Source organism: Heliangelus exortis, chromosome 6, assembly GCF_036169615.1.
Source record: "Heliangelus exortis chromosome 6, bHelExo1.hap1, whole genome shotgun sequence".
Classification (NCBI taxonomy): Eukaryota; Metazoa; Chordata; class Aves; order Apodiformes; family Trochilidae; genus Heliangelus; species Heliangelus exortis.
In genome coordinates, this window is record NC_092427.1 from 16,011,437 (window position 1) to 16,026,133 (window position 14,697).

The 14,697-nt window shown below is 41.7% G+C and overlaps 1 protein-coding gene across 1 annotated transcript in view; it reads left to right on the plus strand.

Annotated features, from left to right (window-relative positions):
- The window catches only part of UNC80 (unc-80 homolog, NALCN channel complex subunit), a 119,772-nt gene that overhangs the window by 56,231 nt on the left and 48,844 nt on the right, over positions 1 to 14,697 (plus strand). The window contains exons 26-34 of the mRNA XM_071746870.1: positions 1,008 to 1,173; positions 3,455 to 3,658; positions 5,148 to 5,248; positions 6,530 to 6,727; positions 8,507 to 8,614; positions 9,329 to 9,467; positions 12,675 to 12,856; positions 13,239 to 13,370; positions 13,888 to 14,074. Of these exons, the coding sequence (XP_071602971.1) occupies positions 1,008 to 1,173; positions 3,455 to 3,658; positions 5,148 to 5,248; positions 6,530 to 6,727; positions 8,507 to 8,614; positions 9,329 to 9,467; positions 12,675 to 12,856; positions 13,239 to 13,370; positions 13,888 to 14,074 (1,417 nt within the window). The remainder of the gene's footprint in view (positions 1 to 1,007; positions 1,174 to 3,454; positions 3,659 to 5,147; positions 5,249 to 6,529; positions 6,728 to 8,506; positions 8,615 to 9,328; positions 9,468 to 12,674; positions 12,857 to 13,238; positions 13,371 to 13,887; positions 14,075 to 14,697) is intronic.

The following is a 14,697-nucleotide window of genomic DNA, read 5'->3' on the forward strand; positions in this document are numbered from 1 at the left end:
AGGATGTATTTCATTCTCTCCGTTAATATGTGGGGGGTAGCAATTTCCAGTGTAAACATGTTGACAATCAGCTGGAAGGATTCATTTGTTAAAAGACTCCAGGGAGGGGGAACTCTGACCAGGCCAAGATGCAGTAATCCAGACAGATCTGATCACATATTTTTAGACTGAAATGCTTTAGCCTTTGTTTCTTATCTTAAATTCTGTTAGATACTATTCACATGGAAGTGTTCAGTGCTAGAGGCACTGAAAACTTTAGGCACTTGGTTTTTATATACCAGTTTTTGTTACTGAGGAAAGTCAAAATATTTCCCTTTTTAAAATAAACCGTTGACTATTATGAAAAGATTTTACTATAATTCTGATAATAAGATAAAAATACTGGTAGCCAGTAGGTGGCACAAGTTTATGCTACTTCTGTTAATAGGATAAAATGATGCAAACTGCTCTGGTGCAGTGCTGAATGCAAGTGCAGCCAACATTTTTATTACTCCCTGGTTTCTGCTGTGCCCTTTAAGCTTCATCTGCACAGAGGAAGCTTGCTCTGGGCAGTGCTGTCACAGCTTTCACACAGTTTCACCCAGCTTTCTCCTTGCTTTTCTGCTTCTGAAGGGCCCAATGCATTCCCTTAACAACCCCAGAGTGTCTTTTGGAATGGAAACCACCCATCCACTCAGCACCTTGGGCAAGAGTCATCCTTTTATTGCCACCAAGCCATTAGGAACCATCCACCCAGGGAGCCTTCAGACTCTGTGCCTGTTCAATCAGTGGTGTTAACCGGGTGTTAACACCCAGTAACTCTTTCATCCTGACAGCGTTTACTGTGTGGCTCAGCATGCTGCCAGTCCAAGGTGTAGCTGTATTAGAAAGCACCAGGTTAGAGCAGAACTGTGTGACAGAAACAAATTTCCATCTGAAGCATTTCTTCCTGAGGTTGATCTGGTTGCACTGAAAAGGATGGGGAGTCATACTGCTTCCATCTCTGTGCTGTCTGCATTCTGCTACAGGATCTAGAGAGCTGCAGGCTGCGTTTGGACCCTGAGATGGATCGGCATAGGTATGAAAGAAAGATCAGCTTTGCTGGGGTTTTGGATGAAAACGAAGATTCAAAGGATTCCCTGCACAGCAGCAGCCACACCCTCAAATCTGAGACTGGCTTCGAGGACAAGAAAGGTTTGTCAGCACAATAAGGCTTTTGTATTCTCAAGGCTTGTGAAGTGGCGCTTGATTTTATGTTTCCATTTGCTTAGACTGTGTAAAAAAGCAGGTACCATGGAGTCACGTGGCTTTGACTCATTTCTGAGATGCTTATGGCCTTCAAGGTTCAATATTACAAATGTGAGAAGCAAAGATGGTAAATTTCATAAAACATTGCTATGACTGAAACTGATTGAGACCTTTGCAAGATTTCTAAGAAGGAGAATGCCTTGTTTGAAGCTGTCTCTCAGAGGGATGCTGAGAGAAGCATCACTATTTGGTTCACTTCAAAAATAAAGGTCAGAAGTATTCTTCTTGGTTTTATGTTCTAATTACAATTTTTCATTTTGGGAAATCCACAGATAGGATGGAAGACAAGGATTTTTCTGTGAAAATCTGTGGTGGTTCGGAAGTCATGGCATGTCACAGAATTAGTGGTTGATCTCTTGAATTCTTTGCTACCACATGAAAAACACAACTATGTGGCTTTTGATGGCTAGCAGATTAATGTTACCAACATACTGTACAGTGTACAAGCAAACCTCAAGCTCTCTGTGTTTGCTGGGAACAGCAGATTGTTTCCATTTTTGAGCCATCTCATGCAAAGCTCACATACTAACTGATGGTACAATTGTTGCAATACAATATACAGTCATTGTGTGTATTGGCTAAGCTGCCATAAAGTTATCTGTAATTATTAGATTCTCCCTCCAACCAGGTTTTAGAACTGTTTAAATACTATCTCATAATAGCCATTAAAAGGTGCAGATGTTTGAATGTTATTAATTTTGATGATTGTTTGAAAAGGATGGAGTCTGTGGCTGGTTATCCTCTAGGAACTGTCATGTATATTAATGATTCAGGAGGAGCTTTCACTGACCTCAGGAGGCTATGGATAAAGTTTGTCTTGTCTTCAGCTGTGACCCTTCTACACACAACAGGTTTTAGAACCGTTTCCAAGACATACATAGTATAAAGCTGCTTCCAAATGTGTGTCAGATGGAACAGTTACTGCTGTGAAGAGAGCTAAGACAGGTGAGCTGGATAAACTAACGCTCAAAGTCATCTTTTGGTCTCTTAGCACACTGGCACCCCAAAGAGGCACCCAGCTTATGGTCTGTCTGATAGTCTGAGATTGGTGGAATGTCTCCTATTTAGATGAGGTCTTGGGGTGAATGTTTTTTGAAGGTAGTTATGAAAACTGAAACCACTGTTCAGTCTCTAAGGACTTGTATTAAAATATTTCGTTTATCCATGGTATCAAAAAAGTCTTATCCTGTTCATTTTACACCAAAATGTAATCAATCACACATGGCCTTGCCTGATTAGATCTGCAGTAAAATGACTGAGTGTTGCAACATTTGGACTGACGTACTGCCATGTACTGCCTTTGAACTAAGAGGAGAACAAAAGTGCAAACAGTTGGTGCTTTGAACCATTGAACCATTTCATGTTTGTGCTCATCAAAAATGCAAAGTGTCAATGGGTGTTGTTAATGTCTGAAAGCTGCTGGTTTGTCTTGAAGGAGAGGATTGTATGCTCCCATTTCCTCTAAAGCATTCTAATGATGAAGAGTAACATGCAGAGACACGGATTTATGCAAATCTTACTTCAAAGGAGTCTTGCGTGCTAAACCTCATGAAACAGACAACTCTTCTGCAGTCACATGTGCTGTATGAATCAATAATTGATCCCACTGCAGAGCTCAGTGAGGTTTACAGAACCCATGCCCACAGGAAAATAGGTTTGTCCATGGTGCCTTGTTCATGCTTGGGATTCAGCCCTCTATCCCTAGCAAGAGACGATTCTGCACTAATGTAAACCCCAGGAGCTGGCAGAGAAACATGCAGTTTACATCCATTGGACAGATCCTGTTTCCTGGCATGAACTGATTAAAATGTTTTTGTGAATTGTAGGTTTTTCTTGTCCACATTTTGGGGTTTTGTTAGAGCAGCTGACTCTACTTGCTGATGGTTGAACAAGGGCTAATTCCAACTCAAGAAAAGATGATATACCAGGCCTCTAGGAAAGGAGGTCTGGAACACATTTCTTTAAGGTACCTTTACTGCCTGATGGAGCTGCATTGGCCGTGGCTTTGGAGGGAGCCTCTGGCCCCACGTACCTTGCTAGAAGAACAGAGGCTGCAACACAGGCTGGCAGCAAGGGGGCTGGAGGGAGGGGTGGGCCAGGATATCTTTCTTTTTTAAATGGGGAAAAATTAAGGGGAAAAAAGTCCTCTTTTATTCTTTCAATACAGTTCCCAGCAGGAAGATCAGGATAGGAGGCTCCCGCTTGCTCCAGATTAAAGGAACCCGCAGTTTCCGGGTGAAGAAGGGGGGTTCCCTTTCCAGCATTCGCCGGGCCGGCAGCCTAAAGAGCACCAAGTTATCACGGCAGGACTCAGAGTCTGAGAATGAGGAGCTGCAGCTGTCCCACAGCAGGGACACTGTCACTGATATAGGTAACTTAGACGAGTGGGTGGAAAGGGAGGGGACAAGAGGCAGGACATGATTGCAGCAGAGCTAGAAATGACAGGAGACCTTCACCCTGACCCCCCAGCAGGCTAGGAAAGACCAGGAGTCCTCTTCAGGGACTGCCTCAACTATTTCCTGGGATGATCGTGTTCCAAATCCCAGTTGCAGCCTCAGCTCCATGCAGAGGTTGTCAATTCAGAGCTCCGTGTTAGAGCATGAACTCTTGGAATGCTGGTGCTTGCCAGCTGAACACACACTGTTCTGAGGGGAGCTCACACGTGTGTGTATGCACACACACGCCCCCTAAATCATGACACGATGAATAGGTGAGTTCATACACATATATATTTTCTTGTCCATAAGCCAGATAAGAGATATATATATGTACTTCAAGTACTTCAAGACGTACATCATATTCTATATAGCATGTCATATGATGTCATACTCTTATATGCAGAACATAACATGTACATGTTACATACTGTACTGCTACATATATTTTTACAGTTTATAGGTGCCTTCCTTCATCTTAAAAAGATGAATTGCCATATATTTTTCTTATGCAAACCAAAAGTGCACCCTGCCAAAACCAAACTCTACCAAAGTTGAGTGGTAGAGTCTACTACACTCCTCTTGTAGGGGTGTTGATCAAAAACTGTAGTTTGGATACATTTGGAGCTGAAATAACCTCCCAAGCCTAATGGTCATTTTCTGTTGCTCACAAGGTGCTTCAGTATGGGAGCATGGAGAGTGGGACTGTCTGTTCTGTAGACTTAGGCAAGTCACAATTCACTTAAAGAGGAGAAAGAAAGGATTAATCAGTGTTCAGCCCCATCTGTGTCTTAACAACATTGTTAGTCTTGTAGGAGGCCCATAGGTTATGGAATGGTTATAGAAAAAAGAGGGATCAGTGAAGTTCCCAGAGACATCTCTCCACTGATTGATCTTTTTAGAACTTGTGTACTAGAATCAGGATTTTTTTCCCCTTTCATCCCCATGACATTAGCAGTTTCCACGGGCAATTGCAGTGACTTTGCCCATTGGCATTTCCAGTTGGATGCCACTTCTCTTTGGATTATTTTTTGTTGTTGTTGTTGATGTTTTTCACCACAGAGCCCAGTCAATGCAGATCACTAAACCAATGATTTGCAGCATCTGAATGGTGCAAAGAATTTGTTTTTGATGTTTTTCATTTACTGTCTCCCCTTCCATTAAAGAAAAAAGTGGGGAGGGAGCAGTGTTTGCTGCTGCTAAGCTGGCCTGTGAGGCGAGTCTAAGTGGTTCTTGTAATTGTCAAGCCAGCATGAATCAAGGATTGGGGCAGTGTGTCCATACGCAGTCTTTCCATTGTGGCATATTTTGTGTACTCTGGTCTGCTCCCACAAGGCTGGCCTGGCTTTACAAGTGCTGTCCCTAGTCTTTAAGCACACAGGGAGCAATAAAAACAGCCACCTTTTGGGTGTTTTTCTTTTGAAGAAGGGAGCCCTTGGAGCACGAGTGAACCTAGCATTGAGCCCGAGCTGCTGAGCAACACAGGCACGGAGGAGAACTATCATCGGAACATGTCATGGCTGCATGTAAGTATGAGCCACTCCCAGAGTTCCCAGGAATGGCATTTTCAGTGGGAAAACCTTTGTGCTGGTAATAACCAGATCACAATCTGTGCTTTCTCCATGTAGCATCAAGGACGGCAAGTGTTTGACAGTGCTGGTCAGAGTTACGCTGCTTGCGACACAGATGCAAGACTGATGGCTTGAGTTATTCCTGATTGACCCCAAAATAACATGAGGCCAGAACAGGCAGGCAATGACATGAATCCCACAGTGCAAATTTATTTTAAAATAAGCTTCTGACTTTTAGAAGCCTAAATACTTGAGATTTGAGAGTGCTTTGGATGCTTTACTTGAGAGAGTCAGCAGACTGCAGCTGCATAGAACCATAAATGGATGGAAAAAATGGGATAGGCTCTTTTTGTTAGTTCTAGTTACGGCACGAAGAGGCTGATTTCTAAAGGCTAGTTTTGACCTACAGCATGAATGGCTTGGAGATGCCTCAGAGTGCTATTGTGTGGGTGAGTTTATATGTGACATGATGTCAAATATAAAAAGATCTGCTGGATTGAGTTCTGCTCTTCTGGGAAGAAATTCTTTGTTACACTGGAGAGAAGTCACTGAAGTGTACACGTACCCAAGGCTTTCTTTAATTAATTTAGGGGCTACTGGCAGTGTTGCTGCACCAAAGCAGGGCTCAGAAAAGACAAATGCCAAAATATTTACTCTATTTCTAAGGTAGCTTTTACAGCTCTTTGCTGCCATATGGCATCACCACTAGAAATAGTAACTGAACCAGCTCACATAAAGTCAGGCTGCCTTGGCTTCCCCAAGCACTGTGAGGGAAGCATATGCAGAACAAGTAGCACAGCTTACGCCTATTTGAGAGCATACCAAGACATTTCCTTTCCTGTTCTTTGAAAGGAATGAATCCCCAAATCTGGTGGGTTTGCAGCTTCAGTTGACAGTTTCCAGTCTAAGCCCTCATCTCAAGGTGGTGATACAACAGCTTTTGTGCAAACTGAGAGAATACTGTTTCCCTCAGCCTTAATTTTGCCAAATATACACATCTAGAGCAGCTCTGCCTTTGTCTGCTTCGACACCACTAATGTTTCTTTGGCCATACCTAGGTGGTTTGTAAACAACTTGCACAACTTGGAGCTCTGCACAGACAAGCATCCCTTTTCATAAAGCTGTTTTGAGCTTCCTGCACCTCCAGCTAGGCAGTCCCCATCACTGGCTGCCCTATGAGTTTCTGGGTACAACTCTCTTTTGTAGAGGTAACAATGCTCTTTTCTTCTTTTCAAGGTCATGATCCTATTATGCAACCAGCAAAGTTTCATATGTACCCACATTGACTACTGTCACCCACACTGCTACCTCCATCACAGCCGGTCCTGCGCTCGTCTTGTCAGGGCCATCAAACTCCTGTATGGAGACACAGTGGACTCTCTGAGAGAAAACAGCACGTTGAACAATGTGGCAAGAGGCAAAAAGCAAAAGGAAGTGAGTAGATGGAAAAGCAGAATATTTTGCAGTTTGTCTGGGCAGGTAATGATTATTCAAGGACTGTGTAATTTACTCCAACATTACTTTCATGGTACAGTGCACACAGCCCTGCTGTAAACTCCTTAAAGAAATCTATTAAGTCATTTAGCATTATGGAAGGAACAGAATCTGTATTGCTTAGGAAGAATCTTCATTGTTGATAAGGTTGTTTAAAAGATTATAGCCTGATCTTAAAGTTCTTTTATAGCCTCTGCTTATAAGCCCGTGGAGTCAAGACTTTTTTTTTTTTTTTTTTTATGTTTCTTCTCATCTGTTAATTAGAATCACTCTTCAAATTCTTCTCAAATCTTGCATAATTTTTATCTTTTAGGTCTGAGCTCTCAAAATTGTAGACATTCATCTTTAATGTTACAGTCTCTTTAGTGGCACTATTTTAACGATCAGTTCAGCAGGATACTGAAACAAAATAGTGCCTTTTCAGTCATTTTACTGGTTCCTATAACTTCAGGGAAAATGCATTTCTGCTTTTAGTAAAGTGCCCAGCTAGGCAGAAACTAAATTGTGTCAACAGTTGGTTAATACTTTCATATTCCCAACAACAGGAGACAGACTACATTTATTCCGAATACTGGTAATAGCAGAGTCATTCATCTACTTTGCAGTGGCACTGAAAAGCATTCATCAAACTCTCATCATGATTTCACATGGGTAAAGAGCCTATCATCCCCGTAAGTGAAAAATTAGGGAGTGGGAGACAAATTCATGAACATTTTTTCATTAACCAGAAGTTTGTTTCCTGTAAAGAGAGAAAATCATAGATTATTTGTATGGAACAAAGCACGAAACAAATGAAATGAAGTTGTGATACTTCTTTCCTGGATACGTTGACATATATTTCCTCTGGCATAAAAAAATAGTGTAGTTCTTAGTTATTTAGGAAGAGAGGCAGTCATTTCCTCTACAGAAGGCAGGATTGAGATGAGCAGCTGCCAGCATTCATGAAAGGCAGCAAAAGAGCACTGTGCATTCTTTCATCTCCAACTTTGAATTGCAAGGCAAAGTGATACATATTTCATCATCCATCAAATCATCAAAGCCTTTAAGCAATAGCAGACTTTGCTATAAGCTCTACGGAGTCTGATAGGATTCCTGTGTTGATCAAGCAGACTACCAGCTTGAGTCTGTGGCAACCCAGCATTCTGGGAAAGTCCCTAATCTTATGAATACCGAACAAAAAAAAAGTACTTTTCATTATCAGTATCACTGGCAATCTGCTAGAGATAAGTCTCAGGCAGTCATGAGCTCGAATCTTGAAATGCGTTGTCACTTAGGCTTTCTGAGGAAGAAGAGAAGATAAAAATAGCTGAGAAGAATCAACGTTGTACATACTAAACACTGCTGTTGGTAATTTCTTAAAGGGAAGGTGTAGGCGTTTAACTGGTACAGGACAGTACTGCTGAAGGACAGTTCTGCTGAAATATATGGGTGTTCTATTTGTGTAGATTACACCAAGCACATTCCCATTCATCACTGACTTTTGCCTTAAGGTTTTATCAGGAAATGCACTATTACAAAGAGATGAAAGTTGGATGAGGTATCTCATCTCCCTGGTAGCAGGCCCACTGCCAGCACAGGGGAGGGCTTTGTGTTGGAGTTCTGGTACTGGACATCTTCTAGTATATGGAAGTTCCTCTTGTACATGGTCACATCCCTGTTCATGTTTTGGGAAATCTAAATGTGAATTCCACTTTTTTCTTTATTTTTTTTTCCTTTCAGTGCTCAGAAAAGTCATGCTTGAGAACTCCTTCTCTAAAAAAGAGAGTGATTGACACCAACTTGGAAACAAAGAAGGACTCTGGAATGCTAAAATACATCAGGCACCAGGTACTGACTAGGCAGTATGTTAGGGAGGCTGATAATTAGCTGTCAGGATAGAGTGCAACAAGAAGGAAAATGTATATGGATTGTTAAGCTTCTTTGAAGAACTGTTGTTCTTGAGTATCAATCAGTTCACCCTGCCTGTTTTCCACAGCTGAGTAATGCTGTATTTCAGCCTCTTAAGGTAACCCTGTCAAAGATTCCAGTAAACATATAGCTCCATTAAATCACAGTCTGATTTCTGACTTCCCATACTGACATACTCAATAATCCCCACATTGAAATACTCAATAATTTAAAAGAAAAAACAAAACACAAACCAGCCAAAAAAAGTCTTTAAATTCAACCTGTTGGTTTACAACAATAGTTTTCTCTGTTTTTTTCTTGTTCAGTGTTCCTTGTTCAGGCTCTTCACAGGTAGTCTGTAAGATGTTCATGCAGCTATATCACTGTCTGTGCACTGTGACAGACTCTGGCTTCTCTTTCTTCCTGTTTATCAGTGTTTGGGACAAGAGTGACAAGCAACAGAGTTGGGAACCACTTGCAAACAGGGCTCTTTCAGTGCATGCTGAAGCAATGTTCTGTGATGCAGAAACTGAACTGGGTGAAACTGGAGGTTATCAGTGGGATACCTGCAGCCCCAGAGTATGGTAAAATGGCTGTGTTGCTCACTGTGGGTACGTTGCTCAGCTGCAAGGCATGGCTTGTATTTTTTTGCAGGTAATGAGCCTCTCCCCTGCACCTTTGTCACTGCTAATCAAAGCAGCTCCTATCCTCACTGAAGACATGTATGGGGACATCCAGCCAGCAGCCTGGGAGCTCCTGCTCAGTGTGGATGAGCACATGGCTGGAGCAGCAGGTAAGAGAACAAAACTGCTTAGCACAGGGCCTTGTAGTGGAAAAGTCCTAAAGACACCCAGGGTTTCTTGGAGAATTGTTTTCCATAGACCTTCAAGGGGTTTTTTTGTGCTCTGAACAAGAGATCACAAGGATCACGGAGGCTGGTTATGGTGGATGGTAAGAGACCATCAGAGCTATTATTTGTATTTAGCTGGGTTTCTAAGGCAGAGGAAGCACAGTGACCTAATCTGTCCAGAGTTTAATGAAGTCTTTTTGTATATTATAATGGAAATTGTTATTAACAATTGAGGGGTCATACAAAAACTGAGAAATAGGAAGAGAATGAAAATATCATGGCTTCTTTGTTGGGCTGGAAAGAAAATTCTCATATTGCATGGAGACAGAAGCATTGCTCAATATGTTGTCTTGTGGCATTGCTGTTATTACACAGTGGAGAGACATCTTTAAGACAGAAGATTAGAACCTCACACACATTTGAGAGCACTATCTTGAAAAATTAATTCCACACATATGATGAAAATTATTACTAAAAAATGTAAGATTATGTCCTTGCAAGATTATGTCCTTGCAAACTAGTAGGAAGAATTGTTCTATGAACTTGAATCTTTTCTCATGGAACTGATATAATTTTGGAAGTAGTATATCAGTTGCCCACAGGATGACTGACTTACCTAGTAGAATTCAAACAATAAATACAGTGGAAAAAATAAATACAGTGATAATGTGCCAGAAGTATTTAATTAGAGATTCAAAGTACTAATGCTGTTGGGGAGTATATTGTACAGTTCTCTAGAACACAGCATATCCCCATGCAATCCTGATCACTGAAAAAAAATGTTTACATGGGATGGGTAAAATGAAGACATGTTAGGACAGGAGGAAGAATGAAAAGCCTTTATGATGAAGTTATTTATTTAATGGGTTCAGGTGAAGACTGAGAGGGGATAGCTTTTCTCCCTATAAATACAGCACACATGGAAAGGAGGAAGAATTTAAGCTATGGTAGCTTAAAGATGAGTATCAACATTTTATGACTTTTTTTACCCTGAAACAGAAGATTAACAACTGCAAGGAAAACAAATGCACTCGGATTTTAGAGACTGTGAAAGGGATTATCTAATGTTACTAAGGAAATCCCTCTAGTCTTATTGTCCTGTCCAAATGCTCGTAGCCAGTGTGAGCTAATGCCTGTTGTTTTGGTGTCATGACCCACAACCCTGGAAAATGTGATCACCCTTATATATATATATATATATATATACACACAGGTTGCTTAAACAAAACATAAATTAATGCTATCAAGTTCATAGGCCAATCTCACACAACTTTTAATTTCTACTTTGTCTTCCCCCAGCCACAAAGGAAATAGCTTAAAGATTGCCATCTTCCCAGATTTGCACGCCTAGCAGAGCTGGAGAGTAAATTACAGATTTTTTTTTTTTCAAAAGCTACTGGCAAAGCAAGAATTTTGAAGTGCCCTTCAGACACTTCTCCCCTTTTTTGCCACACTTCAATCTATCTTACCAGTCCTTTAGTTCCCTCAGCTGGCAATGAATCATGCCCTGAAGTCCTTTGTTTGACTCCATATCTAATGTTTCTCTTCAGTTCTGGTTCCCTCATTTTGCATTTGGTCCACCAGCACACTGTGTGCTTCTTCAGCACACGGGTCTTCTCTGTACTCTCCACTTCAACATTTGACCTCTCCCAGGCCAAATGTGGAGACAGGAAGATAAAGGAGCAAAATAGAGATGAGAAACAAGCTGCCTGAAAATTCACTCAAGTACACTTTATGCCCCTTTCTGAGGCAATAATTTTGTATGCTCTTTCTCTCTTATTGGTAACCTACCACAGCTCGGAGGGAAGGGAATAAAGCTTTGCTGCTCTTCCTGAGGAGAAAGAGCCTCTGAGATACATCTTCCTTCTTCACAGCTTCCTGAAAGGAAGGATTAAAATCCATTTGAGGGTCTGTAGTAGATTCTTCAGTACTACCGATTTAATTCAGCATATAATTACCATGAGCATAAATTACTTTCATTAATTCCTGTGTTAGTGTACAGCAGCACCATCTACTGACCCCTTTCAAGGCTTTTTGTTTGTTTGTTTGTTTTGGTGCCTTCAGTATGAGCTCACACTTTTAAATCCATCCTGCTAAGACTTAACATAGTTAAATGGAAAACACTAAAGGATAGAAAGTTCTCTGAGCTAGAGAAACAGGAGGGTTCCTATAGCTTTGGAGCAGGACTTTGAGGCAGGAGCCTCCACAGTGCAGGGCCTAGGTTGACAAAGTGCAGCCTTGCTTTTCTCCAGGTGATCAGACTGCCTCCCATCACTACAGTTCTTATGTTTGGCAGCTTATGAATAAGTTTCAAGGCAACCACAATTGCAAATGCCCTCTTTCTACTGTGGAAGCCAATCCACCAAATCTAGAGACATTGCCTCCAGTGATCTGAGGTGAGCTGCTAGTCCAAGAAGCCATGGACTCTCTTACACCCACTGAACTCACATCACAGAACTGTTCCCTCTGATTTTGTTTCCTGCTTGATCCCCCTCAGATACACACCTAACTTAGCTGGCTTCCATCACCTGGAGGTGGTTTATATGTGTTAATATTCTGTTATGCTCCATTAAAACAACTGTGGGCCAGTTTCAGCTCCTATGGTGCTGTTTTCCTTTGTGACCTGATCCTGTGTCCAGCAACTCCATTTTCTCTTGGAGGTAGATTGTGATTATTGAATATTGCCCATTGTAAGAACCTTTCTTTTTTGTTTTATCCATGAAAACAGAGAAGTGAGACCTCTTATAAGGCACGGCCTCCTCCTCTGAGGGAAAGGCTGATCTATTGGGAAACCAACCTTTTACACTTATCACAGAAATCACTTGGAAGTGGAATTGCTGAAAGCCAAACTGAATTAGTCCTCTTAATTGAAGAGTTGTTTCTTGTTTTAAACCATCCATGACAGATTTTAGTGTGAAGACCAACCTGTATTTTATTTATAACCAGGTTTCCCAGAATATTTACGATATTCACATGAAACGCTGTGTGGATGGTTTACAATTTTTGCTAGGTTTGTTAGACTCCTAACGCCATTTCTAGAGCCATAATCAGGTTTCTTTTGGTGGCGGGTTGTACAGCTGTATTTTTTTCTCTGCCAAATAAAACCAGGAAGTTCAGGAAAAGAGATGATCAGATGTTCTCTCCCTGCAGCTGCCATGTTCCTGCTGTGTGCTGTGAAAGTGCCAGAGGCTGTTTCTGACATGCTGATGTCTGAATTTCATCACCCAGAGACAGTGCAAAGACTGAACGCCATACTCAAATTTCACACACTGTGGAGGTTTAGGTACCAAGTCTGGCCAAGGATGGAAGAGGGAGCACAGCAGATCTTCAAGGTAGATAGGACGTGAAACACAATGTTGCTGTTTGCAGCTTGCCTCATGTGTAGATGTGAACCTATTCACAACATACATGCTGTTCTGAATCTGCCTGAAAATTTGTAGAAAAACAATGGTGGTGTAAGTCACACTGGGGGTGAAACGATGTGTGGAAGTCCAGTACAAAGTGGTGAGAGTACAGTGGGAACACAGGTCAGGGAAAACATCAAAGAGAAAAAAAGAGATATGTGTAACAAGTTGTTCCTGCATGGTGAGAGATGGAATTGGGAAAAGCTTACAGACATCTTTGATGTCTTGGGTAATTCTGCTCATGCTGAATTTGCAATACTGATATTACTAATAGTCTGCTGTTACAAATGTCTTTCATGCTTTTGTTTAGATCCCTCCTCCAAGTATAAACTTCACTCTACCTTCTCCTGTCCTGGGGATGCCATCTGTGCCAATGTTTGACCCTCCCTGGGTCCCTCAGTGCAGCGGGAGTGTGCAAGATCCTATAAATGAAGATCAGTCGGTAAGCAGAGACATCCTGAGAGCAAACATTGTTTGCTCTCTGTAGCAGCATGGGGGAAGCTTAACGTAAGAGCTGTGGACTAAATCCTGAGATTTTCTGTCTTCCACACTTGGGAGCATAGGCATACAGGTAGGGCACACAGAACTGTCTACATGAGCATAAGGCTTTTCTGTCTGTTCACTGAGGTACAGTGCCACGTATCACATCCCTGGGAGAGACAGTAACTCAGACTTGAAGAGCACACAGCTGCTTTCCAAGAGCATATTAGTTCACTTGAACTGCCAGGAAAACCATTTTCTCTGCACTGATTCACATGGTGACTCTTGGTGAATCCACACCAAGCTTTAATAGCTCCAAGAGAAGTCTCTTGGTGAATCTCTGATCAGCTAGCACGAGTCTGATTTGTATTTAGAAAATGAGTTGCTGAATGTCACAGAGGTCTCTGGCAGAAAATCTAGGATGTCTTTGTCTTAACTAACAGTTTCAGCCTGTGTTTCTTCTCTTTTCTGCCTGACAGAAGTCATTTTCAGCCAGAGCTGTCTCACGTTCCCATCAGCGAGCGGAGCACATCCTAAAGAACCTGCAGCAGGAGGAAGAGAAGAAACGGCTGGGCAGGGAAGCGAGCCTCATCACTGCTATCCCCATCACTCAGGAGGCCTGCTATGAGCCAACCTGCACACCAAGCTCAGAGCAGGAAGAAGAAGGTGTGCTCTAGGGCCATAAACTGCATTCCACAAATCTGAGAGCACCTGGCCCTAACATAGAGCACTGCTTAGGAGTGTGATGTCCAGGAACACTTATCAATAGTCTTAGGAGTGTCACAACCACATCTATTTCTTGAAGAGTTCAAGTCATTGAGAAAAAGTGTAATTAAAAATTACTGAAATAAAACCACAAAACCTTGGATTAATTGAGGACACTCTATGTGACCTGAAGCCTCTTGCTCCTCCCCTCTCAACTTCAGTGGACCTTGTTGCATTCAGTGGAACTTGAATTCAGCATTTTAAAGTTGCCAGCATCTTGCAGAATTTAACACAACAGAAAACATGCAATACTAGAAATAAAACTTTTCTTTCCTAACGCTAACCCTTTAATAATTGAAGGGTAGGAGGGATCACCCTTTGGCAGTGTCTGTCTCAAAACACATATCTTAGTATAGTCTTGAACTACTTCTGGGGCTTTCTGCCTTTAAGGTGAATAGTGAGGGCGTCTAAATGACCAGCTCAGCCTCAGTGCCAGACTTTCAGATAGCTGATTTTACATGACATGAAACAGGAAAACCAGGTTTGTTTTTACTTTTTTAGCTGTCTTTGTGTAAGGCCTTTCA